The sequence below is a fragment of the Triturus cristatus genome, chromosome 9, assembly GCF_964204655.1.
Source record: "Triturus cristatus chromosome 9, aTriCri1.1, whole genome shotgun sequence".
In the NCBI taxonomy this organism is placed as follows: Eukaryota; Metazoa; Chordata; class Amphibia; order Caudata; family Salamandridae; genus Triturus; species Triturus cristatus.
Genome location: NC_140592.1, coordinates 1,094,850,071 through 1,094,877,951, shown reverse-complemented (window position 1 = coordinate 1,094,877,951; position 27,881 = coordinate 1,094,850,071). Strand labels below are relative to the sequence as shown.

General features: G+C 46.0%; 1 protein-coding gene across 2 annotated transcripts in view; it reads left to right on the top strand.

Moving 5' to 3' along the window:
- Positions 1-2,405: 2,405 nt before the first annotated feature.
- The window catches only part of ABHD12B (abhydrolase domain containing 12B), a 259,208-nt gene continuing 233,732 nt past the window's right edge, over positions 2,406-27,881 (top strand). Inside the window, exon 1 of one of the 2 annotated variants that reach the window (XM_085626980.1) lies at positions 2,406-2,748. In XM_085626980.1, the coding sequence (XP_085483106.1) occupies positions 2,639-2,748 (110 nt within the window). In that variant the 5' untranslated portion in view covers positions 2,406-2,638. The remainder of the gene's footprint in view (positions 2,749-27,881) is intronic. The other variant, XM_085626979.1, reaches the window with a different exon arrangement.

The window sequence follows — 27,881 nt, the reverse complement described above, 5'->3', positions numbered from 1 at the left end:
TCCACCTAAGAAGTTACGAAGGAAAGTGTTGCAGTTGTGTCACGAAGGACATTTCGGTATAGTGAGAAGCAAGTCCTTAGTGAAGGGAAGTTTTTGGTGGCCAGGTGTGGACATGGATGTGGAGAGGTTCGTAAGGGAATGTTCAATCTGTTCCTCGGCAGATAAGTCACTGAAAACTTTGAGACCGCCAACGAGTGAGGGTCTTATTCCAGACCTTCCATGGGAAGTGATTGCCATTGATATTTTCGGGCCAGTGGGGGAATCAAAAGATTATGTATTAGTTGTTATTGATTTGTTCACAAAATGGCCTGTAATTGAAATAGTTGAGAAGGTGGATACTAATGCTGTTTTAGAATTTCTTGACAAGTTATTTGTATCAGAAGGACTGCCTGTGTGTCTGTTAAGTGATAATGGGGTACAGTTCACGTCTAAGTTGGCAAAGGAGTACTTTCAAAAATGTGGAATTAGGCACAAGACTACCTCACTTTATAATCCTAGTGGGAATGGTACAGTTGAGAGGTTTAACAGGGTGCTTAAGGGTGTAATCCAGGCTGCAATGAATAAAAGGTTGGAATGGAAGGTGGAGGTACATAAAGCAGTGTGGGCATATAGGTCTACTAAGCATGCTGCAACGGGGTTATCTCCTTTTATAATGATGAGAGGTAGGAATCCGAGATGCAAGTTTAATCCGGATTGGATCAAGGGTGGTGGAGTTGTAGAGTGGTCACCTAGTATTGTGAAGGAGAATTTGGTTGCTACACATGTGAAAAGTAAGGAGGTATATGACGCGTGTGGCACCAAGGATGTTTCAATTGAGGTAGGTGATTGGGTTCGCATTAAGAAACCGGTCAAAGTGCCAAAGGGTGAGAGTAGGTTTGAGGAACCTCAGCGGGTAGCAGAGGTTCTTCGCAATGCTGTAAGACTCAAAGATGGTAGAGTGTGGAATTTGAAGAGTGTGGCGCTGAACCCTACCCAGGAAGGAATGGTTGACACCAACTTTGATGATGTTCATAATGATTTTGGTTGGGTGGAGGATTATTTTGACCAGAGTGCTGTGCAATCTAATTTGGGTATGGATCTTTGTGTGGAAAACAAAGGGTCGAAGGGTATAGAACCAGTTGAAACTGAACAAACTTTTGGTGGGAATTGTGGAAAAGTTTTTCCGTTGAAGGATTTTGCTTCTTGTTTGAGAGGGGAGGAAGGGGTTGCCAGTTCTTCTAATTGCAATAGTGAGCTCGCTCATAAGGGCGATGAGGGCGTGGTAACCAAGAGGAAAAGGGTTCTCCCTCGGTGGTTGAGTGAGTACGTTAGGGAGTAGTTGTACCTTGGTTAGAAGGGGGTTAGGTATTTTGGATTGCTATTTGTTTTTTTTTATTTTGGTTGCTGTTTTTGTTTTGATGTTTTCCCTTTTCAAGGGAGGGGGATGTGTGGTGTTCGCTGGTATGTATGTGTACTTCCTTTATGTCTTTGACCTGGAGCGTGGGGTGGAATGTGCATTGTTTATATCTCACATTCCAGCCAGGGCGTCAGTTGCTACTGGAGTCCTGAGCTGAGGGTTGTACTGCCTGGCGCTCACCTGTTTCTGCCAATAAACCTTATTCTATAAGACTATTCTGGCATTCCTCATCATTACAATATTGCATGTTTATTTTGGGGTAATTCGTTTGAAACCGCTTTTCACTGCATAGTGCAGTTAACAATGAGCAGGGATTGGGATTAGAATGTTTAGGTCTTGTTTAGCTTTCATGTATACGTTTTTGATAAAACAATGGACAATGCTGAGGACAACTTGCTTTATCGAGGCTTCCTATCTGTTGAAATCCTTCTTTTGTGGGAAGGATGACCTTGCAGTATAGTTCATGGATATGAAATCAGTGCTTTAAATGGGCAGGGTCTGTCCGCTACTGAGTACCTGCACTTCCTTAATTTGAAAGGGGCAGTACCTACACTTCGCAGCGCTGCTGCACTACATCAGGTACTCTTAAGTTTGAGTAAGTGCACTTCCACATTTCAATTTAAAGCACAGATGACACAATTTTATCTGGTGTTGTTGGTGCATTAGAGATACCCAAACATATAATGTAAGTATGTATAAACACGCATTGGCATAGCCAATAGGTCTCGCTTTTGGGACGTTAAAAGTATTTAGTTATGCAACTGTTGCATGGCTAAACACTTATAAGGTCCCAAAGGCGAGACCTATTGGCTATGCCAATGCTTGTTTTTTTGTAGGCACAGGTAGATGAAGTTATTTGCCCAGAATGAGGACGTTGAGCCGAAGCCGAGACTCCAGTGAAAACTGTGTACACGTTCTGGCACAGCGTGGGTTAAATTTTGATTGGGGAAGCAAAAGAAACATTGAGCTTCTAGATGCGACGCGGCGCTGCCTTCTGTTGTCATAACCCGCCGCAGTTGCACTGCCATTGGGGCAGACTGCTCGCGGGAATTGCTATTCGTAATCAACATTAAACAGTCGCCTCCCCCAGCACAATGCATTTCCCCAGGACAAAGGCGCATTTAGTGGTGAACCAAGTCCAAAGAAGACTTGCCAGCGAGCGCTGATAGCACATGATTGTGCTCTCTCATTCATCTAGCGTTTTCCAACCAAAGAGAAGCGGCAGCAGAGATTGGCAGAGAAATGAAGCGACGGGACGTGCGAAGGAGCCTCCCCCAGCAGCAAGGACAGGACGCCGGCGAGCGCCAGGAAGAGAGGAGGGCGGCCGCGCTGGGCCCTGCCAGGCAGAGCAGGTAAAGAGTCGCGAGCGGCGCAGCCACGCTGCTGCCGGTGTTCCGTCGGTTGAAGCTCCCCGTTCACGCACCCGGAAGTAACTCTTCCTCTAGACACTCGCTGATGTCTGTTACCGGAAGTGTGCTGGGAATTTGTTCATTTAAGCAACGATACTACAGGCAGCTTTTTTTTTTTTAATTTAATTTAAAAAGAAACAGTTCCTCATACTTTTTTTTTTTTATTTAAACCCCCCCCCCCCCAAAAAAAACATGTTTTGGTCAGTCCATGCCGTTCGTGTATGAATTTCACATTGGCAGTGTCCTTTTGTGCATTGGTTAATTTGTTAAAACAAGCATTGGCAATGCCAATCGGTCTCGCCATTAGGATATCATATGTATTTAGCTATGCAGCACATTAGCGTGGGTGCTGAATCACTTTCGCTCTAGAAGTCAGGGTAAGTGCGTATCAATAAGGAAGGCGCTTTTTGAGGCAGCAGAAGCCCTCCGCACACGTCAGGTAAAATGCAGCGTGTCGTGCTCCCCCTCCGCTAATGCTAGCATAGCTAAATATATATAACATCCTAATAGCGGGACCGATTGGCATTACCAATGCTTATTTCTTTCCTTTTCAAACTGCCGGTTTGTATCTATAAAGTACACCATATCCCTGTTCTATGCTTATATCTGTTGATTAAATGTTAAATAAAAAAAATCTGTATAATAGATACCCCACTCTTAAAGGAAAAGCGTGTTAAAGATTCAGTTCAGCAACAAATGTGACAACAATATAGAGATGTTTAAAGGCATTGGCAAAGTGGGCACTGGCCCAGGGATGCAGTACTCCAGGGGGCCACTGATAGAGCCTGCTCGGTTCTGCAGACAGGCCTACCCTGATGACCATGAATGATTCTTAAACAGTTTGTTTAAAAATCTGTTTTCCCTTCATTTATTTTTAATGTGGATGATCTGTAGGACTCTGTAACAGAAATTTTGCCGAGAAATGTAATGCTTGTTTTTCAACACCATGCAACATCCATAAATATAAGTTTATTTTAGGTCGGAACAGGACCTTGCATTTGAGGAAAGAGGGGGCATCACAAAGATTATTTGCAGTAATATTCATGAGGTGCTGCTTTATTACGATATTGAAACCACGTCACTATCACCGAGTATTAGATGTAAACACACTTAGACTGTGGCTCTGCCCTGTCACTGACCCTGCCACAAGGGCATAAAAGGCCTGCAATTTGATTATACATTCAAAGCTGTTCTGAACAGGGCCCTCAACATCCTTAGGATGCCCCTGAAACACTATGCCAAAGCTAACCACTATTGGACCTGTGCTAAGAGTCCATTTAAAAGGGCTACTGGAAAGCTGAGAAATTACGAAGTGTGAATTACATATTATTGAAATACACTTAACGTGACTGTAGGCAGAATACCTCATAACTCATAACTATTATAAGCATACAGGATGGGACAAGTGGGACAAATTAATCTTCTGCTTCTGTTTCCCATAGCTGTACTAGTTCCAGAGCTTCAAGACATCTGCACACATACAGCGGTCTTATGGGAAGGACAAATACGATAATTTAGCATATATGAACACTTATCTTTTGTATAGAACACAAGTGCCTAATCACATAACAGCCAGGCTGCAGCCATAGCAAAGGACGAAGTGCAAAACAAAAACAAACCGGCGGAACACACTAAACATATTGGATTCCCTCACAGTATCATATTATGTGTGAAAAGCCTTAACGGAGAAATAGAAGTGCAGGTACGCTGTACCAGAGTGCCTGCTTGTTTCTAAGAAGTGCAGGTACTCTCCAATTAAAAGTAGTACGTTTTTCTTGATAAATGCCGGTGCTCTCCTTCTCAAAATAAAAATATATGTCGGTACTCAGTACCGGCCCATTTAAAGCACTGCTTATAGGTTGCACACATTTGTAGATGCACATTTCTGATGAAAATGCAATAATTATGTTTCAAGACAATAAGCGTCCGCTACCTTTAAACCAGTGAATACAGTCAAATGCTCAAGGAAACGCCACATTATGATATTAAACTCCCAGAGCATGACGGGAATATAGGTTTTTTCTTTTTTAAATGCGTGTCAGGGCAAACACTGGGGACTGCCACGCACAAGCTGTATGTGTTCTCTTGGCCCAGTGTTGCTGGTTTGCGTGCACAGGTACGATAGGCTGGGGGTAGGTGCGTGGGCAAAGCATGTGTGGTCTACTTTCATTCTGTTAATTTCTTTCTTCTCACTAGTCCAAATGATTGAGTTAATGAAGAACAGGAGAGACAGTGCTGCCCCCAAGAATACTACACTTCCGGCCCTTCTGAAAAACCTGGCAGAAGCTTGTGAATCTAAATAAATCTTACTTCAGCACGGGGATGTCCCAGCAGACCTAACACATATCAAGGCAACACCAATATTCTTTAGAATACCAACAAGCGCACTCACCATGCTGGCAGCTCCACTGCCGGAGCGGAAAGCAGCTCCTAGAAACCAGGGAAACGAGCACTAGGCAGCTGCACGCTTTGGAAGATAATAGGAAGTAGGAGGAGCACAGGAAAGTGACGCAAATAAGAAGAGGACGAAGTGACGATTCCTAAACGTACTGAGCAACATTGAAACAGAAGAAGGTCCTCAAGGAACGTCGCTCTCAGCTGTGTGTATATAACGTGGCCATCTTTGAGAACTGCAGAGGTTAAGACAATGTCTAACCGTATGTAAGGGAAAGAGAATTTGCGCTGTCAAAGTGAGGCCCCCCTCATTGTCTGCACTCACTTTGAAAACAATTCTTAATTTCAGTAATTTTCCCAGCACAAAGAAAGCGATAATCTTTCAATGCGTAGCATATTTTAAAATTAATATTCTCTTCTGAAATGCCAATTACAAAATATACAATATGCTTCTAGAACGTACTAGTTATTGTACCCTTTGGACGTCTACTTAACTGTTCAATCAGCTCTGATTTAGCCTTGTGCTCTGAACTGCAGCCGCACATATATTATTAGGGTGTAGCAGGACAGTAATTTAATTCGAATAAATGTACTATGAACGGAACGGAGCGAACTACACAACGATCCCATAAACAACCAGTTGGAGTGGCGACAATATGGAAGTTAAGTCCCCAGGGGCGAGAACTGAAATTAAACAAGCATTTGCAATGCAAGAGTACTCGTATTTACACGAGACCTCTTGAATTACAAACGGGAGTGCGAGTGGGCGGGCATGATTAAGGGACGAACAACGGGAGTTGGAGGGGGCAGGAGAGAAGGCACGGACAGCGGGAGGGGTGGCAGGACACAAAGTAGTACTCAGGAAATATGCAGTAAAGGGGCCAATAGCCGTGGAAGGAGACATGGCCGTCATAAGGCGGGACTAGCAGCCTTTAAACCAATCAGCAGGGAGCATTTAGAAACAACAAAGCCACAAGCCAATGAAAAAGTGGGCGGAGGAGTGGGCGGGGCTTCCCTCACCTATAGTGTATACTGCATGCCTCGCAAAGCGAGCAGTGCATGCGCTGCACCGCTAGGCGAGACCTAAAAACAAAAAATAAAACGTGCCGGGGCTCTCGTCGGGAGGCAGCTTGCACCAGACCATATCTCAAGTAAGCGCCGCCTAAAACAGAACTCCTGTGCCTACCAAAAATTAATGTGTCTGCGCTCCAATACCTTTGGGTAGTGTTCGCTCAGTAAGCTTTGGTGTTTATGATTAAGTGCCGGTACTGAGCGGAAACCACCCGCTCAAATTAAGCACTGCTTTTGTGTGACATTTCTATGTCTTGTGTGTGACGCTTTTAGTGAGCCAAATAAAGCAGTTATGTCCGAGTTATTAGGTTAATTTGAGAAAAGATCCACTTTAGTGCATCTTAAGGGCCTAAAATGCCGTAAAAAGTTAACAACTCATCTAATGTAATCATGTAGTTTCCTTAGACTACGTAGGTTTTATACTTGAGCATTAAACTACATAAAATAATTTGGCATAGTCTGTTTACCACTGTAGACGAACTTGAGGAACACATCCTGTGTTAGTTTGTGTAGTCCATGCATAAAGCAAAGAGAACAGTAAAAGCTTAGGGTCCAGGACCACACAAGATGCAGTTGACTGAGTTCAGGGCTGCAGAATAATACTGTCACCAAGGGCTCAGGACTAGAGAATACATAAGGACCCTAATCTTAAGGCCATAAAATACACAAACCAGCTCTTAACTCATTTTCACAGAACACATAGGGACTCTAAGCTCAGGATTTATTTGTTCACAGGATTATGGAGTTTAAAGACACGTAAAACGTGTTGCGGTTAACTTTTAACATAGTCAAGCTGCTTGATTGACTTTTTTTGGAATGGTCAAAAGGCTGATTTCCTTTTTGCAAGTACTAATTTATACTCATCAGTCCTATAGAGACAATTTTTTTCTGAAGAGATATTTTGCTTATGAGAGAATGGGCAGCAATAACACGTGCAAAGATTATAGTCTGATGTCAGGACAGTTCGCTGGGTACGGGCTCCTGTCCGTCTGATAAAGCAAAGCCCTACTTGTGAAGGAAGTGACCCGATTAGGGTCACCATGGTCACTCACGACCACCTCTCAGCCTTCCATACAAATGAAGAGTCGGTCAGACAGTAGAGAGTGCAAAACAAGTATATTTTATTCAGATACACTCAAACCGAGTCCGCTCTCACCAGCCTCCTTGGATTGCTGCAGAGGGACTGACTAAAGCAAACGTAGAGATACAATATGTACGTTTTCTGAACCAAGAATGTCCCGCCCCTAATGGAAATCTACTAGCAGGTGCAGCTAAAACAAAGGAGTACAGTAAGATGAGTTTCGACTCTGGGACCGGGCACAAGTTATCTTCACACCAAGGTTATTCTGTTCATGTCTACAGCTAGGCTAATGCGATAAAGCATCTATCTATGGGAAAGGAATGCATTAATAGGAACAGTGTATTCATTAGCAGAGCAAGGCCTAACCTTGGAGAAATGAACATTTCCACAGCCTGCCTCTCGAGTCAGGGGATACATAGCTAACTACATGATTCAAAATGGCAGGTGAACCTAAAATGGTGCCGCAAATGCTAACTTAACACGTTCAATGCATAAACAGTACAGCTAAAACATTTTTATTCCAACAGACCCTCCTTTTAGCATTTGCTAAACCATTGCAGAATTGGGAACGGAAAAGATGTAATATGCAGGGAAGCAAAAGACATCAACACTCAGAATTATTCATACATCCAGTATCGGAAGTTGACATTGCAAGGTATGATGTAGAACCAAAAATGCCCTCATCTATCTGCATCATGTCAGCAATATCCTTTTGCAACATGATGGCAGCACTAGTGTCAGGAGCTCTCTTTTTCTGTTTAGGAGTGAGAATGCTTGTACAGTAAGTGCAGCAGTTCGGGAGACAATGTATGCAAAGACAGCATGTGAAGATAATACCAGCAATCACAGCTAGAAAGATAAGGGTCTTCCAACCCCAGGACGTGAACATACCCCAGAACCACCCAGAAAGAGTCCAAGTACCATTTTCTTGATGTATATCGGATGAAAGTCTATGCAACTTCTGTATGGCAGCATCCACATTAGGGGCGTGGTCAGATATGTACACACAGCAGCTACTGCCAATAACTCAACAGGCCCCTCTCCGATCAGCAAGGATGATGTCTAACACCATCCGGTTTTGTAAGGTGATGAGCCTCGTAGCCTGGAGCTCAGTAGTGATATTGGTCAGTATCCCTGCTGTTGTATTAATAGCCCCTTCCACAACTCTTGTGAGCCGACAAATGTTAAGGCTATTGGACATGGGGCCCCAAAAAGGTACGATACCCTTCATGGCATCCTCAAACTGTTGTAAGGTAGTATCTGTTTGGTCTATATCCTTTGTGTCAATGACCCTTCTCACTCGGGGCAATTATACACTCCTACGCTGCAGCTGATGGTCTTTGTGGTAATTGGATGGAGCTATAAACACAGGGGGAAGGAGAAAAGAGAGATAACACCTACCTGACCATCCCCTCGAGAGTCAGACATAAACTCGGGATCCACAGACAAAATAGACATTAGGTATTAAGGGCGGACTATCACTGTAAGTGAGTTTGCATCTGCTCTCCCCCACCTTTATCCTCCCGGTCCCCTGGACACAAAAGCTAGCTGTTTTGTTAACCAGTGACACTGGTATTGGCTGGTACTCAGTAACATTGCGAGCCTGGAAAGACTGGAAATACTCTTGACGCGTTGAACCGTTGGAAATCAGCTCTCTCCATTCAAGACCATGGGCTGTTCTTTACACTTTTGTATGCGTTCATACAGGACCTTAAAAACCATTTACCAAACACCCCTTGGCTTGTCGGACCTTTGGGGGGAGCCCTGTGATGGAAATGTACATTCTGTACCACAGTGCGTGAATCAGCAGGTGTCCTATCCAGAGTATCAAATTGGGGATGGGGGCGCACCATATTGAGCAATGCAAACCAACCCTCACAACTACTGATGTATGACAGTGGCATGGACAACAAGTTATCACTTTTATGAGTCAATGAGGGAAGTAATACACAAACTCAACAATTAGTTGTATTCAACACCTCATGAGCCTGATGCAACATTTGTATAAATACATTATCCTTATAAGACTTTCGGTGCTCTCCTTTGTGAGGGGGCAAAGTGACAAAAATGTGTTCAGGGGGAATGGGTGTTGAACCAACCAAGGAATGTACAGGATACTTCTCCTCCAGGAACCAGGATATCCCCAATACAATTATTAGTGCAATCGCAACTATTGTTGCAAAAACTATGTTTACTCTTTTTGGACCAGCCCTGTTGCGCTAGTCGTGGTGATGCAAATGGCTGCTCCTCCTCCTCAATGGGCTGACCAAACGGATACATTATGAAACAAGGTAAAAGGATTGCAATAAAACTGATGGCGAGGGCAAGTGCTCCCTGTGTTCGTCAGAGCCTCAATGGTAGATTCCTGTTGTTCTTCAACGTTGGCGCTCTTGAGCACCGGCGGTGGAGCTGCACAGTCCTAGCTCTTGATGAATCCCACGTCAACCAGGATAATGTACCTCCCTCAAGGGAGCACATTTGATCTATCCTGTCCAATATCTGGACAATGCACCAATGTCGCCTCACCCTAAACTAACACTGTTGGTACTATTGACAAAGTACACCCTGACTTGCACAGTCCATCCCTAACTAATCCGACTTCTCCTTTGGAGCACTGTCCTTCACCTGAGGATGCAAATTGTACCTGGTGACTCCAGGCACAGAGGGGTCCACGAAAAGGGGCTCCGGCACAGAGGGGTCAGTGGAAAGGGGCTCATTAATGGCCCTGTTCTCCGGGGGCACTGCCGCATTTAGCACCTCATTATATTCGGCATCCGTTTGGGCCCATGTTAGAATCGCATCGCTGAATGGGATGAACTGGGGCACCTTCTCATGTTCTGAATCCCCAATGCCCTCCCTTACCCACTGATCATAGGGCAAGGGCAGAGGTACTCTGCGGCAGTGGTTCGAATAAAACTAGTTCTTTTGGCCTGCAACTTTTACGGCTGTGCAAGTAGCAAGGAGGACCTGGACAGGTCCCTTCCAGCGGGGCTCCAAACTCTTTTTCTGCTGGTAATTCTTCACCAGGACAAAGTCGCCAGGCTGGATATCCTGTCCGGGCCCCTCGGGTACAGGTGGTAGAGACTTGTGTATCTGTTGGTGAATAGAACGCAGACTTTTAGTTAACTCACACATGTAATCTGTCAGCAAAGGATACTCTATTTCCGAAAACTCATGCGGCCGCGGGATGCCCCAAACATTTGCCGGGCATCCGAACACGACCTCATAAGGTTACAATCCTGTCCTAGAAGGCGCTGTTCTTGTGGACAAAAGGGCTAATAGTAAAACATCTGGTCACTGCAACCGGGTGGTCTCCTGAATCTTTGCCAATCTGAGTTTGATAGTACTATTGGACTTCTCAACTAAACCGGCTGAGTGGGGGTGATTTGCAGCATGAAACTTCTGTCTGATGTGCAGTCCCTCGCAAACTAGCTGAATAACCCTGTCATTGAAATGACTTCCGTTATCACTCCAAATAAAACTGGGCAAGCCGAAGCAAGGAAAGAACTCCTACAGGAGTATCTTTGCAGTCGCAATGGCTGTATTGTCTTCAGTAGGGTAAGCCTCAACCCACTTACTGAACGCGAAAACAACCACCAACACATACTTCAAATTATTGACCCTGTCCATTTCAATAAAGTCCATTTGAAGGACCTCAAAAGGGAAAGTGGGAGGTGCAAAATTTCCGGGTGGTGTAGGGGTACCCTTGCCAGGACTGTGCATCATGCACACCATGCAGTATTTTACTAAGTGTGTAGCTGTCTTGGGGATGTTGTCATTTTGCCATACGGGATCTAACAACTTGCAAATACCCTTAGCACTGATATAGGCTGGGCCATGGGCAATTGTCACTACAGGAGGAACATATGCATCTGGCAACATCCATCTCTGCTTCCCTGACTTATCAATCCAACATCCTTCATCATTCAAATTTGCTGTACTTTCTTGCCACACCGCTAATTCCTCCACCATGGCCTCACTCTGGATCTCCTTCACATTTTCTAGTGTATCCTGAAACATGGAGAACTTGGGCACCCACCTGGCAGGACCTGCTACAAACATTCTTTTCATCTTTGTTCGGGCTGTTTCCTTAGATGTCTGATCCGCAAAAGTGTTCCCCTTACCCACATCATCAGTAATTTTCTTATGGGCGCTGCACTTCACTATGGCCCCTTTCTTAGGGCGTGTCAAAGTGGACAGAAGCCTATGTATAGGAGGACCATGCTGAGTGCGTACCCTGTGGGAAGTAAGGAACCCTCCCTCTGCCCAGAGCCAGCCAAAATTATGGGCGACCCCAAAGGCATACTGGCTGTCAGTATAAATATTAACAACCAGTCCCTCGCTCAACTCACAGGCTCGAATAAGGGCGACTAGCTCTGCATCTTTAGCCGACTGATAGGGAAGTCATGATGTTTCAACTACCGTGCACAGTGTTGTAATTGCTTATGCAGCAGTTGTAGTGCCATCTGGTAACTTAAAGCAAGAACCATCGACATATATTTCCCCTTGGGGTCAGCTAAAGGAACATCAGTCAGGTCTACCCATCCCTTCGTCTCTTCTCTCCGGAAGATACAATCCTGTATATCAATCTCCTCATTCTCAGAACCAAGGGGTAGTAACGTGACTGGATTCAGAGTGGCACAGCGTTTAATCGTAATGTGCTTTTGAAAGAGTATTAGCTCATAACCGGTCAGACGCGCACTGGTGAGCTGCTGCGTCCTTGTCTTATTCAAAAGTGTATCCACAGAATGGCGGTACCATAACTGTGAGGCCAGTATCGAGTATGAGTTCCACCAATTGTCTTACTGAGACGGCCACAGCTGCGCCCACTCTTAGACAGCTCGGGAGGGCTCGGGCAACAGGGTCAAGTACAGCAGAGAAATAAGCACACGGTCGTTGCTTATTCCCGAATTGTTGTGTTAAAACAGAAAGCGCACAACCACCCAGCTCATGCACGTACAATACTAAACACTTTGCATAATTAGGAGTACCAAGCACTGGAGCCGAGCAAAGCGCAGTTATTAATTGCTTAAAAGACTGCTGACACTCGGGCGTCCAAGGCAGGGGCTCATGCACATCTTTTAGTGTAAGCGCAAGCAGGGGCTTAATAAGCAGCTAGTAGCCAGGTATCCACAGCCTGCAAAAGGAAGTGATACCTATGAAAGCACCCATATCTTTTTGAGTTTGCGGGACAGACATTTTAACAATGGTACTGATGCGCTCAGGGGTCAGTCTCCTACCCTCCTTCGACAGTAGATGACCTAAGTAGGTGACCTCCTGTCGACAATACTGAAATTTGGAAAGGGATACCTTATGACCATGGTCAGCTAGATGAAGCAACAGTTTACCCATACTATCTCTGCAACCTTGTTCTGTGTCCGAGGCGATGAGCAGGTCATCAACATATTGAAGTAATACATTACCTGTGGGGAGCGACAAGGAATCCAACTGACATTTCAATGCCTGACTATAGATACTCTAACTCTCTGTATAGCCTTGAGGAGCGCGACAGAGCCTGAAACTTCTACCAGCGAGGGTGACCAGCACAGATATCTGCTATCGGGATGAATGGTGATACTGAAGAATGCATTTTTCAAGTCAATGACAGAAAATAATTTGGCAGAAGGAATCATCGTCAAGAGAGTTGTAATGTCAGGGACTACGGGAAACTGGGGAATAACTATCTTATTAACTTCACGCAAATCGATCACAAAACAGTAAACATCTTTGTGATACTCCGAGGATGGGAAGAATAGGGCTGTTACAAACATTAGCAGTCGTCTCCTCAACCACTCCTTTCTCAGTCAAGTCTTGCACAATTTGAATCAAAGCTCGCTCACCTGCCTGCGGTATCTTATACTGAGGAATGTGGGGTAAAATAGCACCTTCCTTGACACAAATCGAAACTGGCGATATCTGCAACAAACCCACATCTGTGTCTCCCATTGCCCACAGTGTTAGGTGGCACATCTTTAAATTCATCAGGGAGAGGCGAATCTTTAGACATAGCTCAGACAACATTCGGACCCCTTGTCATGAAGACACAGTGGCGGCTCCTTGAGGGAGTGCTGCGGGGCGTTGGGATGGGGCGGGGGAGGGGTAGGGTGGGGGGTAGTAAACTCCGGCATACGGCCGAACGGAGTTAATTAAATAAATGAAACGAATTACATTGTGCGCACTGCATCGTCAATTGGCGTTGCAGCGCGCGCAATGTAATTCATTTTATTTATTTATTTAACTCCGTTCGGCCACATGCCGGAGTTTACTATCCCCCGCCCCAACATCCCTCAGCAGTCCCTTGAGGAGCCGCCACTGTGTAGACACCCTCCGAGGAGCAATAAATTGTAGCATGCAATTACTTCAATAGATCCAGACCCTTTAAATTTTCTCCACAATTAGACGTCAATAAGAACGGCAAATCTACAGTGAAAGCACCAAAAGTCAACGCAAGAGGTTTGGAAATGGGGCTCACAACCGGTACACCAGAAAATCCTACCTAAACATTATTATGGCCAGACAGAGCTGCCCCAGGGACCAAGAAACAAGAAATAGAGCTGTTCGTTGCACCTGTATCCACCAAAAACTCCTTGGTCAAACCATGCACATCCGCACTAACGTACGGACCTTGCTGGTCTACAGGTATCAAGACTGGTCCCTCACCCTGTCTCCGTATGTCATAACTGTAAGACATCCCCGTCACCTCATCCGTATCATAGTCATCATGATAGTACTGTTTGTCCTGAGGGTCGTCAAAGTAGTTCTGATCAGTACGACCCTGCCATGTCTCAGCTGTCTGAGCTTTGTCCTGGCCCCCATCTCCACGACCCCGTCCACGAGAACCTCGTCCTTTTGGGACCACCACCTTTTGCAAAAGCACAGGACACTCGCTGTGCCAGTGCCCCTCCTCCTTACTGTACGCACACTGACTGGGTCCTACAGGTGTAGCATTTCTGCTAGTACGGGGAAGCTGTCGGGCCATACCACCACGTCCTCTACCATTCCCTCGAGAAGCCTGTTGCAACAACACCCTCGTCTTCAAATCTTTAAGCTTTTTCCCCACCTTCTCCTTTTCCCTGTGCTCATAATACTCTGCCATATTCAAGATAACAGAAGGGGAAGAGGTGGACCAGGTACTCTCGGAAGCCTGTAATCGAGTCGCAATCTTGGGGAGCAAGTTGGAAACAAATCTACTAACAAATAAACACACACCACCTTCAATTGACAAGTCCTGTCCACTATAATCCAGAAACACACTTTCAAACCGGGTGAAAAAATCAGACACACTCATCTTTTTTCTGGCAACAAGCCGATAGCTTGTCCCAATCCATCATTCGGGGTGGAATAAGGGAATGCATATAAGTGATTATTCGGTGAGGCAAAGCAAGTATCTCTGCCTTAGGCTTCTTACCAGGCTTCCTCTCCTGGTCCCATGCTTTAATTTGATCCCAGGTACCACCCAATTCCACAACGTGGTCCTGTGTGTGTACCTGTCTCCAAATATCAACAGGAACCAATAAACCAAAGAACATTTCAATATCCGCAAGCGTCATCACTGTCAAAAAAGCTGCCTCAGTCAGTTCCTTATAATATGCATTAGGATTTTTCTTAGGGTCCGGTAAGTCTTAAGGGATAAAACCTCACTCCTTTTCCATGGCGTATAAACCCACTGTTCTTGGAAATGGGCCGCTACCTCTGCTCTAGTAACAACATCATGCTGATCCCGCAGCTCTGGTATTTCAGGGTGGTATATGGGGTGGACCTCCCTCATCGGAAACTGAGATACCGTCTTCGGGCTCTTCTCAAGCAGCCTACTCCGGTAAGCAACCAATGTCGCAACAATACCAAAAACTTGACCAGGCGCCATATCAGCAACATATAAACAAACAACAATATCTCAACCGGTATTATTGAGAAGGCTAGTTACCAAGCTTGCACAAAACATTACAAGGAAGGAAGATAGGGATACTCATAGTTTGTTTAAATGTGCCCAAAGCATCATATATTTAAAAGAGTACAAGAAATTGCAGAATAATTGCATCAAGGCTTGTGGAAGAATTGGGAACAGTTGTATCAGCACTGTAAGCAATTATTGCGTAAGTAACCCAAAAATCTTGTGCATGCAGGTGCTTGTGACACTCAAAGGTGGACGGCGCAGGTGATCAGTGAAAAAACAGCGATGGCGCAGAAGTGACAATTATATACAAAAGGACTTGTGGTCCAGAGTTAAGTGTTTGCATAAATGTAACACATTTTTAAGCATTTTAGTGAACCATAGGAAAAAAGGCACCGGAAGTTGTGCTGATATATTGTCGGCGTTTCGATCCTAGCGATTAAGGATCATCATCAGGACCAGGTTACTGACTCAAGGTGCAGGAGTGAAGCGCGAAGGGGGGGAAGAAGGTCTGGGGGAAAGGAGGAGAGAACTGCATCCGGTTCGGCTGGAATCCGGGGGTCACAGAACCGATGCGGGAAACGAGTAGCCCGGGGCCTGCAGGTATGCCGGTGACCAGGGTCGGAGCCCCGATCCACAGGTGGCTGTCAGGAGGAGCAGCTTGCGGCGGGCGGCCTGGAGTGCCAAGACGGAATAGAGATGAAGGGGTCCCTGATCCTCAGGCGGCCGTCACAAGTTGATCGGCTCTGACTGCCGCCTGAGGATCAGGGACCCGACCCAGGATTAGCAGACCAGTACCCCAGCCTCTTGAGGCCCCGACTGCTTCATCTCCATACTCTGTCAGTAGTATGTGGCATTAGAGTTTTCACTTCAGGGACGGGCAGGTGCTACAGCTTATAAAATAAAGGAGTCATTGTGATACTCCTTACAATTCATACTACCTGTAATTTGAATTACCGGCAAGAATGCTAGTCCTGTGGGGTGGTAGAGCGGCTTCTCTCTGGTGTGGATCTGTGCCTGTCACTGTGTTATCAGTGTATCAAAGCATGGAGGCCTTGTGCAGCAGTCATTGCTCCACTCACCATCGGGCCTCTGAGCGCCCAGGACAGTTGTTGTGCCACAACAAGGTCCTGCTAGCAACCACATTACTCCTGATCCTAACCAAATCTATCAGGCCTTGATCTCGCACGCAAATGCTCCCAAAACCTCCTATCATTTGCTCTCCACTGGTTGTACCATTCTATACCTCATTGTGGTGAAGGAATGCATAGCAGGAAGTACGTTGTGGCTGCGTAATGGTACAGGCCAATCAGTGCTGAAAGGAGCCTGTCATCTGTATTTCACTGAAAACACAAGGAGATGATGAACGGTGAGCTAAACATTTCAGACACTCTCCCCAGTCACAGATCTGGGTTGAATTCATCATCGTTCTTTAGCTCACTTCGCCACACCAGTTCGGACCCAACCATATGCAAATCAGTCTTGACCGTGTTCCTCATGGGAAAAGTCCAGCCCGAACTGCCAAACCAAGTCCTCCTTGGACCGGAAACAAGCATACTGGAACTGGTTTAGGGGGAAACACCCCTCATCAGCCAGGCTAGTTTGACTCCAGTGGCAAAGTGAGCAAGGGACCCACGTGTGGGCAAATCCAGGGTCAAGGCTGATTTGTATTTGGCTGGGTCCAAACTGGAATGGCGTGGCTTTCAAAATAACGATGGATTAAACCTAGATCTGTGACTCGGGGTGAATGTTTGACAATGTTCAGCATTCCGTCAATCATCTTTTTATGTTGCATCTGAATTTCGCCATCAGCCTAAGGGAAACTAAACTAGTGAAGTCAGGTGCCACAAATCACAGAGAAAGATAATTTTCTACGATTTTCGATAAATTGATTTGCGTGACAATCTCTGTACTTGCTGGAATGCGGTAAATACACCTAAAATTTGTTAATCTAACACAAAATGTGTGACGGTTGGTTGGGCTGCTTCTTGCCAGGTTGCTTGCCACCTGAAAGAAATGTAAACGTGTACAATTGGTTTATCGGCGAATTGAAAAGCTGCTTGGGCGCTCGTCTAGTCATCAATACATGGAGTCACTTGAACCTTCTTGGTGACAAAGATTGTATTCTTTTTGCAATTTCAATAAAGTATATATTGTGAAAGTACTTTTTTCTTTTGAACACTAGGGGGTCTGATTTAATTATATGTCAGGACCAGAGGCAAGGATTATGCATTATTCTTCCTCACTTTACTCACAGCAGTCTTCACCATCCCAGAAAAAACTTCCTTTCCCAGAAACCAAAGGGAAGGATTAACAGCATATAACCAATCAGCAAACATAGTCCATAATATGGTTCATCCTCGATGTCTGTGCCTCCTCTTTCTTTGCTACTCAACAGCCATGTTAGTTAAGTGCTCTCGCTGCTCTGTACCTAATTCTATGCAGCGTGCTGTATTAACTGTGTGTGACCTGATTTTACGATCTTAACCAAGTTTACATTGTGGCACGTGGGAACACGTTTTAGTGTTCCTCATGTGGGCCGATTCAATATTCCTTGGGTACGCATGCACGTGGTTGCTGCCGGCGGCCAGAGGACGTCCTGGTAACGCTAAAGACGCACCTCGCTCTCTATTGCTCCACAACAGTTGTGCACTGGATTCTTGACATTCCTGAGGGATTATGACCGTGACCACGCGAAGCCTTGGCCGATTTGCAGCGCTTGTGCCCCAAAGTCAGCCTGGAGCATGATGCCCGTAATAAACAGGTCTGTATTGAAGGGTCTATTCCCGTCTGTGATCATTCATTGTGGTGACCATGACTCCCCCTGAAGCAGGTCGGTACTGGGCTTGTTAACCGCTGGGGAAGTGGTATATTTGTTATTAATGCACCGCAGGGCCTGTCCTAGTCCCAGACCGCAGCATCCCCCCACAAAAGAAACCAACAAAAAAGGGTGTTGGTCCCACCTCTAATCAGAGTCTACGTCTCTCGCTACTGGCTAGGTTGCCTAGCACCACATTGGCACTCATGCAGACAACAAATAGCACTTATATGAAGGAAGAGTCGTCCTCTTTCCTTCCGCTGGACAAGGAGTTCTGTGAGTTTGTGGATGCCTTAATCCAGCACGTCTTCTCCTCAGCCCTAGCACCTCTAGAGCAGAAAATGGATCTGTTGGCGCAAGCGCCCAAGTGCTTGGCCCCTAAGCGAGCCTGTGAACCGGGGGTGGACAGAGACGTGTTTGAACGCCTCAAACAGGCTTCCTTTACATCTAATGCACAGTTTGCTGATAGAGACACCCCCACTTTACCCCTGGACACCGGGACTTCTCTGTGGATGACGAGGACTCCTAGGGTGCATCGGATGTTAAGCCAGGCCCCTCTCGGCTGTGGCGCATGAACGCAGATGAAGCGCCCTGGTCCAGCTCAGGCTCCCAGTCAGACACCTTGGTGGTGGATATGCTGGACCCGGACGACATACTACTCCATGTGGTCCAGAGCGACAAAGTGGCCACTTATGTGGCAAAACGACTCCGGAAACCACTTAAAAGGACGTCCGGGCCCGTTTGTGGTCGAAGTGCCTGCGCCGCTCGCTGGAAAGGAAAGTTGCATTGACCCCTAAAATTGATGCCCGCATGGCCACCTTTTTGGCCAAATTCATGAGAGATCCTGGCGGTCATGTCAGGACAAACTACTCGATGTCACAAGACCCCTGACCAAGATATTGGACATGGGTGAGAATGCGAAAGTCAGGGTCCCTGATATCCCTGGAGACTTTGTCTGGCTGGGCCCAATGTGTGGTAATATGTTTGGGCAACATCAACACAGAACGGTGCCACCCACTCAAAACAAAGTTGATCCTTAACTGGACAACTGAGCTACATCTGAGGCAGAGCTCAAGGCGGCCTGTTTGGCGAGCCTTTTAGTAAAGAATTGGTTAGGTGTGTCACCACATTTAACTAATTAGATAAAGCCAAAACCTCCATAAAAAAGATCTTATCTGCTAAGGTTTTTAGGGGTGATGGGGGAGGGAGGGGTAGGGCTTGGCAGGGGGTGCTTGTCTGGCTGCTTCATTACCAATGTTCCCCTGAGAGGCCAAGGCTCCTGCCCAGGACAATATCTAGATCAAGCCAAATTCGGCATCTTATATCCTTACGGGCGCTTCCAACGTAACCGTGGTGCCGGAGGAGGCTGGCGGGGCACCCATGGAACTTCCCAAGGTGAGAACTCTCCTTTCTTCCCAACTAAGAGTGGGAGGGTGTCTTGCTCTGTTCCTCAACAATTGGAGGACCTTGACGACCTATGCTTGTGTACTGCAAACAGTTCAAGGGTTCCAGATAGAGTTCCATGGGACTCCCGTGAAGGTTTCCTGGCCCCAGCCATTACATTTTTTCCTGAGAAGGCTCGACTCTCATAGACCAGGAAATCGTGGATCTGCTCCGCAAAGGGGCGATTATCCCAACCGTCTTTCATCCAACTGGGTTCTTGAGCAATCTGTTCCTGGAGGAAAAACAGGTTGGCGGTCACTGCCCAGTCATAAACCTCCGGGAGTTCTACAAGTGGTGGGTCTACAGGCACTTCAAGATCGAGGGCATACATCTGTTGCATACATCTGTTGCACAATCTTCTCTGCCCAGGGGATTGGTTGGTGAGATTGGACCTCAAGGATGCATACCTGTCGGTTCCAATCTTTCCACCACACAGCTGATTTCTGCAATTCCTGTGGGGCCATCAATTATTCAAGTTCCAGACTCTACCGTTCTGCCTGTCCTCTGCTCCATGCTGCTTTACCAAGGTACTCAAGCGGGTAGTGTAATCCCTGCGCATCTGGGTATTGTGGATGCTGTTTACGTAGATGATATACTCTTGATGCACCAGTGCCCCTGGACGCTGAGAATACCGTTCCAATCAGTGGTGGACTTGCTGGAGGGGCTAGGCTTCGTGACCAACAAACAGAAGTTGCTGTTGGTCCCACCACAACGCACAACATTTCTGGGGTTTGTAGTAGATTCCAAGGAGTCTACGTATCCCCTCCCTTTAAAAAAGATGGCGAAGTTTCTCCACGAACTCAGAAAATTTCTGGCACGTCCCTTCGGCAACTAGCCAGGCTAGTAGACCTTTTAGCGTAGTCCATACAGGCAATCTTTGCGGGCCCTCATCATTACAGGGCCCTTCTACAGCTGAAAGCGTCTCACTTGCTTACGCCAAGGACTAAACTACTCAAAGTTGGTACCGTTGTCGGAGGAAGCTTGAGAGGAGATGAGATGATGACTGACATTTGGAATCGTGGAACGGTAAATCAATTTTCGGCTCTAGTTCAAACATCGTAATAGAATCCGATGCCAGCAAGAGAGGCTGGGAGAGCCGATGTGGAGATGTGTCCACAGGCGGAAAATTGTCTTCTAAAGAAACGTAGTTTGCACATCAACTACCTGGAGTTACTAGCGCAGTCTTTTGCTGTTCGCTGCTGGATAAAGGAGAAGGTGAACTGTTGTCTTGTGCTGTAGATGGACAACATCTTGGCAGTCTGCTACATCAATCGCCTTGGGGGGGTCCCAGGTCTAAGGCAGTGGCGGAGCAGGCAAAGGACTTTTGACAGTATTGCCCGGATCACCAAATCTCAGTGACAGTGGTAGATCTCCCTGGGACCTCCAAGGAGGTGGCTGATTGGCACTCCAGACATCTCAGAGATGTCAGTGCCTGGAAGTGTTTCTAATGGTGAACAAACTGTTGGGATCGTTCTTGGCAGACCTATCTGCCTCCCGGTTGAATCACCAGCTGGACAAGTTCTTCAGTAAGAGGCCGGATCCGCATGCTGTGGCAACGGATGCCTTCTTGCAAGATTGGAGTAGGGAGAAAGGGTATGCCTTCCCTCCGTTCATAATGCTTATGAGATTGTCAACATAGGTCTGGAGCCAGATGGTGTATCTGGTTTTGATCACACCTATCTGGAGGTGTCAAGTATGGTTACCATTGATGATGGAACTTTCTTGGAATTCTCCAGTCCATCTACCCCACATGCAGAATCTTCTTCTGGACTATCTGGGGAATTCCCACCGTGTGATTCTAGAAGGGTCGCTCAATCTCATGGCGTGGAGGATTACCAGAGTCGGTGGACGGTCAGACCTCCTTTCCAGGGCAGGGGCGGATGGAACTACTAAGAGGTATCCTCTGTTTGGGGACGATGGCGTCATCCATGTCTACAGAGGGACCAGGATCCTGTGGAATCTGAGGTAGTATACATTCTGAACTTCTTATCATTGGTTTTGGAGGGTTGGCCTATAGATCCTTGAACACTTTCCGCTCCGTGATTTCGGCAGAACATATGCCGGTAGATGGCTCACCGGTGGGGGAGCATCTCCTAGTCAGGAAATTGATGAGGGGTGTCAGATTGTCCATGCCTCCGAAACCCAGGTATATTACGTTATGGGACGTGAATAAGGTCTTTTTTATTTTATTTTTAAATTATTTTTTATTACATATGCTTCCAGAAGAACAATACAATATACACCATAGTTGATCAGCGTTTGCACATACATAGCAACATTCATATTGCAGATACCCACAATTCCGTCAGTTCCCCCAAAGGTGATCGTAGATATCATAAATCACATGTTCCCTGCCCGTTGGCCCCCCCCATGCCGCTGATCAGTTGCCCCTGCAGTTTATCCAGGCCCCCCCATATCTTTTCCCACTTACGTGGGCACCCTCTGCTCTGGTACACAGTCTTTTCAGCCCCTGACACCAATCCAAGTCATTTTTCCAGCCCTCCACAGTTGGTACCTCCTCGGCTCCCATAATCTAGTGATGTTTCGTTTTGCCACCGCACCCGCTAGTGCGAGCCAGGTTGTTGCCCATTTGGGCCTGGCTACATCCCCCATCACTCCCAGGATATGCCACCGTGCATCCACCGAGATTGTGGACCCGACAACAGAGTACATCACCCGGTCAAGGTTTTCCCAATATCTTTGAATCTTAGGGCACATCCACAGTATATGAAAGAATGTTACTGTCTCACCAAACCCCCTCGCACATTCCTCAGACACACAATGTCCAATACGATGCTGAACAGTCATGGGAGCATATGATCTATGGAGAATTCGAAGTTGGAATAATCAGAACCTTGCTCTCACAGCTATTTCTCTGGGACTCTGCAGAGTCTCTGCCCAGTCATCATCTTCGAGGAGTCCGACATCCGACTCCCAAGCCTCTCTCAATGGCCCCAATGGGTCTGGTGTTTTATTTATCAGCTTCTTATATATGAGGGATATAGCTTTATCGATCATGAGATCAAGCAGAAGCCTATCCTTTAGTGGCGCGTACTCTGGTAGCGGATCACCCTCTTCCAGGTGGCAGTGGAGTGCATGTCGCAACTGCAAATATCGGAAATATTCACCCTCCCCATCTGATACTCTGTTTTTAGGGTGGCAAAGTCTAACATTTTTCCAGACATCACCCAGGAGGTCTATGCCAATATTACTCCATCTATGGAAGCCCTTGAGGCGTGCTTTCTCGGCCAGAAAATCTCCCTCCCACAGTGGGGTTTGCTCCGTGAGCTTGGTTTCCCACCCAGTCATCCTGGTTGCCTTCCTCCATACCGCAATCACCGTCCACTTGTGTGGGGAGGGACTTGTTAACCTTCCTTTTCGTGTAGAGTGCAGAGAGGTAGCTAGCCCCACCCAAGGCCAGTCGTTCGACCCGGTATGCCGGCTCCTCGGTCGTTGAGAAGACCCACCCATTAATGTTGACAAGCTGTGTCGCCTAGTAGTACTTCCTAATACCAGGCACCGCCAACCCACTGTTAATAAGGTTCTTAGTCTCTTCCTCTCATGACCAATAAACAAATATCTTTCGAGAAAACAGCTATCTGGTAAGTTATCCATGTTACTATGTTTGATCTCCTGTAAACAGATGTCAGATGTGCGAGTCGTGGATATTACAGGTAGGGTATTCACCCCAAAGGGGGTTACTTTCCACATTTCTAGACATCCTAAATGTAATGTCAAAAATTTCTCTTATCCAGCATGTCATGAGATACCGAAGTTGTTTGTGGTTGCATGTTTGAAGGCTTATGAAGCCATTACAGAGAAGATTTGTTTGGCAGGAGAACGCCAATTCCTCATTTCACTGGTTAAACTGTATAAGGCAGTTCCCTCTCCTGCTATTGCCAGATGGGTACTGTATGTTATGCAGAAGGCTGGCATTGATGCGTCCGTCTTTGGTGCACACTCTGTGAGATGCTCCATGGCTTCCAAGGCTTTCTCTCTGGGAGCTAAGTTGGAAGATATTTTGCATGCAGCGGAATGGCAGTCTGGATCCGTCTTCAAGATGTTCTATTTCAAACCTGTACCTAATATGGCCCTCAATAAGCTTTGAACTAGCATAATCCTTGCCTCCAGTCCTGACTCAGAATATAACATTTCCTAGCTTTAGTATGGAAAGTTTCAATTCCATTAAGGACACGGAGGCGAGGGTTATCCCATCCTGAATAAGCATACTTCTGCCCATCCTATCATGGGATAGTAATGATATGCTCAAGAAATATGTAAGGTATAAGTATACATTTTACTGCCTCTCGATTGTGTTAAAATACAGTGATGTGGCTATTCCTTGTTTGCATTTGTATGGAAACCTTGATATATTTTTCTTTTCCAGGAAATGATGGATCCAAACAGGATTGAGCACAGTCCATTTGGAGTCTGATTTCACGAAGAAAGAGGGGCCCAAGACATCAAGGATGGACTTTATTATGGATTATATTTGCTGATTGGTTATACGTTGTTGATCCTTCCCTATGTTTTCTGGGAAAGGAAGTTTTTTCTTTGATGGTAAAGGCTGCTATGAATAAAGTAAAGTGGATAATGCATAATCTTCGCATCTGTGTCCTTAATAGAATTGAACATTTCTGTTACTAAAGCTAGGACATTTTATATTCTTGGCAGAGAGGGAACTCTGTCACAGCGGCCACAGAGTTCCTTCCACGCCAAGATTATGATCTGCCCGCCTGATTGAAATGCGGGTGGACCATAGTTTGACGATGGCAGAGGCTACTCCATTTCTGCAGTGGTTAAACTTCTTCGATGGCCTGACAGATTAAGGGCAGTTGGAGAATTGGCTATATGTCTGCACACCTAATATGGATGGTTGGTCTTGTAGCTGTTTTTCATTGCCCGTCACATCAGAAAAAACCTGGCAGAAAGGGTAAAGTGCTTAATGGCCCCCTCGCCATGGGAGGAAACGTCCATGGTGAGAGGGCATATATTTTGTCTCCATCATGTTTGACGGAGTCGTCTGGAAAGGTTACTATGCATTGGTAGGAACCACCTTGATGGCAGCTCCTTTCAATGTCTGAAATGACCAATGGACATTTCAAAATTTGCTGGTCAGCACCTCTGTGATGGCAACAGAGTTTTTTTACACGGTCGCCCTGACAGAACACAGGCGGACCACCCACATTTAAATAAGGCCCTAAAAATCTTTCTGCACATTTTGCGACCGCATTTTTCATAATTTGTGTAAAGTTATTTTTAAATAATGATGTACATATTCATATTGTGCTCTGTTGCAGGCTAGAACCTCATGGCACTATAAATATGAATGCCGCAATCCCCACTGGCCCAAATAGAACCAGGATCCAATTATGTCTCATAATATCGAAGTTTTAATTTCTCCAAAGCACATTCACAGCATGCGAGTTTATAGTCCACATGGCTATTTTAGCATCCTTTAGTCTGAATCTCGTGAGGGGCTGTGCGTGTTGTTGTAAAGCTGTGTAATATCTCTGACATCATGTTTTGCCTTGGCACTTTGTTCTCCAGCATTTTGTTTACCAATTGCTTGGTCTCGCATTAACTGGCCTCTTCGCATCCCCTTCCCTTCGGGCCACATTGTCTGTGCAGAGGCAACCAAATTGAAATTATTTTGCATGTATTCATGTATATGACCTTTAGGACTTTCTTTTTCATCATGTATCTCGTTGCCCTCATTCACCATTGCATAGGAGGTGCACTTATCAGGTGATAGACCAATGAACGCTAGATTGGAGCATGGTCTGTCAGTCCTCCCTCCTGGATCTCGAAACTGTACATTAGGTAACACAGAGCCAGTAACAGAAAGTAATCAATTCGGGAGAACGAGACAGGGGCACATGATAACAAAGAATGATTGCTTGGGTGCATCAAATACCAGATATTAGTCATGCTATGGTCTGCCATTATCATGAAGGACCTCACTTTCATCTCATTTGAACCATTCTTGTCAAGTAAGGGTTTCAGGACAATGCTCCAGTCCCCACCTATAATAGGTTTAGTATTTCCAAATTCCAGGATATACTTAAACGATGGACAAGCAGGAGCATATATTAAGCATATACCAGTAGTGGCCATAATTTTCAGTTTGGCGAAGACATATCTACACTTAGCAACTTTCCAGGTTTTGAGGAACCGGTGTGGCAGAGAGCTATTAATGAGCATGGTAACACCACACCTCTTGGAGCAGTTGTGGGCCTGCGACAGTGCACCTTACGAGGCTACTGTACAGCAGCTATAATGGACCAAATCCAGCCAGTTTTGCTTCAGTTTCAGGGATTCCAGAGCGGACAAATGCATTTCTTGCAATAACGAAAATGACCATATTGTAAGAAATGGGGTTATTAGTTGAGATAGTTAATAATAAACACAGTCCTTGTCGGCGTGAAGCAAAAAGTCACTAAATAAAACCTATGCCTACTCCTCTGGCATCTTGGCACAAAAACAGTCCGGCTTAATTTAGAGGCAAAGTGTAAAGTATTTATCCAGCACTCAAACAGTGAAAACGCAACAAAAGAAAACCCCCAAACCAAATCAGTAAAATAGATTCAATTTTAATAATTAGAATGACACCAAAACCACAAGAATTTAATCAGATGAACCGGAGATATGAGACTTTACAGTTTTAGGTGAAAATAATTCCAAAAAGCACCTAATGCCTTTTGCGGTTATCTGGACATGCTGGACTGGGGAAAGGTCACAAGTTCAGGCCGACCGTGATGCAGCGCAGGTCAGATAAGGAACCTGGTTTGCTTCGCTGAACAGTCACTTTCTCAAGTCCGTGCAGGGAGCTGCTGTTCACATTGGCAGGGGCTGCGAGGATGTCATTTTTGGCACGAGCAGGTCGGGCGTCGCACATGATCTCTGCTGTAGAGCAAAGAGCCGGTCATCGCTGGAGATTCCTGTTGACGCTTGTCACGGACGGTCGCTGTCAGCGGCAAAGAGCAAGTTATGCTGGATCTTCGCATTGGCAGTCGTCATTCGCGGTCTAATCTAGGCATGAAGAGGTCACTTTGTGGTCGTAAGTAGCCCAAAACCTCTATAACTTCACTTTTTCTCCAGAAGTCCCCTCTGACGCAAGCCAAAGATCTAGGACCTGGGGGGCATCTTTTGGGGATTAGGACTCACTCCATCAGGCAGACCCAGTCAGTTCTGGTCAGCAGGGGAGTTGCAGGGCAGGCCTCTGGAAGTTTGTTGTGTTCATGTAGCTCAAACAGGAAGTCAGCCAACTGACCTTTTGAGTCACTTCCGCTGTGCCTGGGTTCGAGGCAAGCAGGTCCAATCTTCCTGCTTCAGACAGCAGGACAGTCATCCTGAATCTTCCACAGGTGTAAGAGTGTTATGAGGTGAGTTTCTCAAGGTGCCACTTTTATACCTGGTTCCAGCATTTAAATCGTGAAAAATGGTTGGGAAGAGAAGGCTAACACACTTGGATATCAGCACAATTCAAAATGCCTTAATCAACACAAAGCAGCAAGTATTGGGTGCGCAAGAAGGGAGAGGAGCCACCAATTGCTCTTCTCCTGCAACAAGTCCAGGTCATCAAATAAAGAACCCCGAGCACTCCAAAATAAGTCCACATAGAGTTACCATTTGTGTTATCACCAGCAGCCTTTATTCTTCTCAAAATAGATGGTTTATCAATCCTCTGTCAATACCAACACGTGTTTCATCTTTGCTTAAAATTAGGCAGCAGACTTCATAAGGGCTAATCTGGTATTCCTACGAGGCTGTATCTATCGTCATTTCTCCAATATCTGAACGTCAATTCCTTAAGCGCCTGCCGTATGTATGTGTGCTGTTGTAGGACGCTCCTATATTTCTGTGTTCAGTCTCTGGAGAGAGTACTCCTGAAGAGCATATCCCACGTATTGTGGGTAAATCACTGGCATGCAGTCTCCCCAGAGAGTGAACACGGAAATATAGAGGAACGTCCTGCAACAGCACACATACTGAAGGCGATTAAGGAATTGACGATAGATACATCCTCTTAGGAACCCCATATTAGCCCTCATCAAGTCTGCTGCCTAAAGGACTTCTTTTGGAGTGCTCGGAGTTCTTTATCGGGTGCCAGCATTTGTTTGTGGTAATTCTCTGGCCTGCTCCCCAAACTGACTGGTTCTGGTCAATTATTTGCCTTCCATTGGGCTTGGCTACAAACGGTGTAGTGTGACAAAGGAAAGGAATGGCCTTATGTCAGGTTCCTTTGTGTGTGCTGCAGGCTGGGCCCATTGAAGTGTAATCTGGGCAAAACACAACTCTTTCCCCCCCCCCCCCCCCCATACCCTCCCTCAAGCCATCCAGTCAGGAAGACCCTCTCCCTCCACACCTAGGCTCTT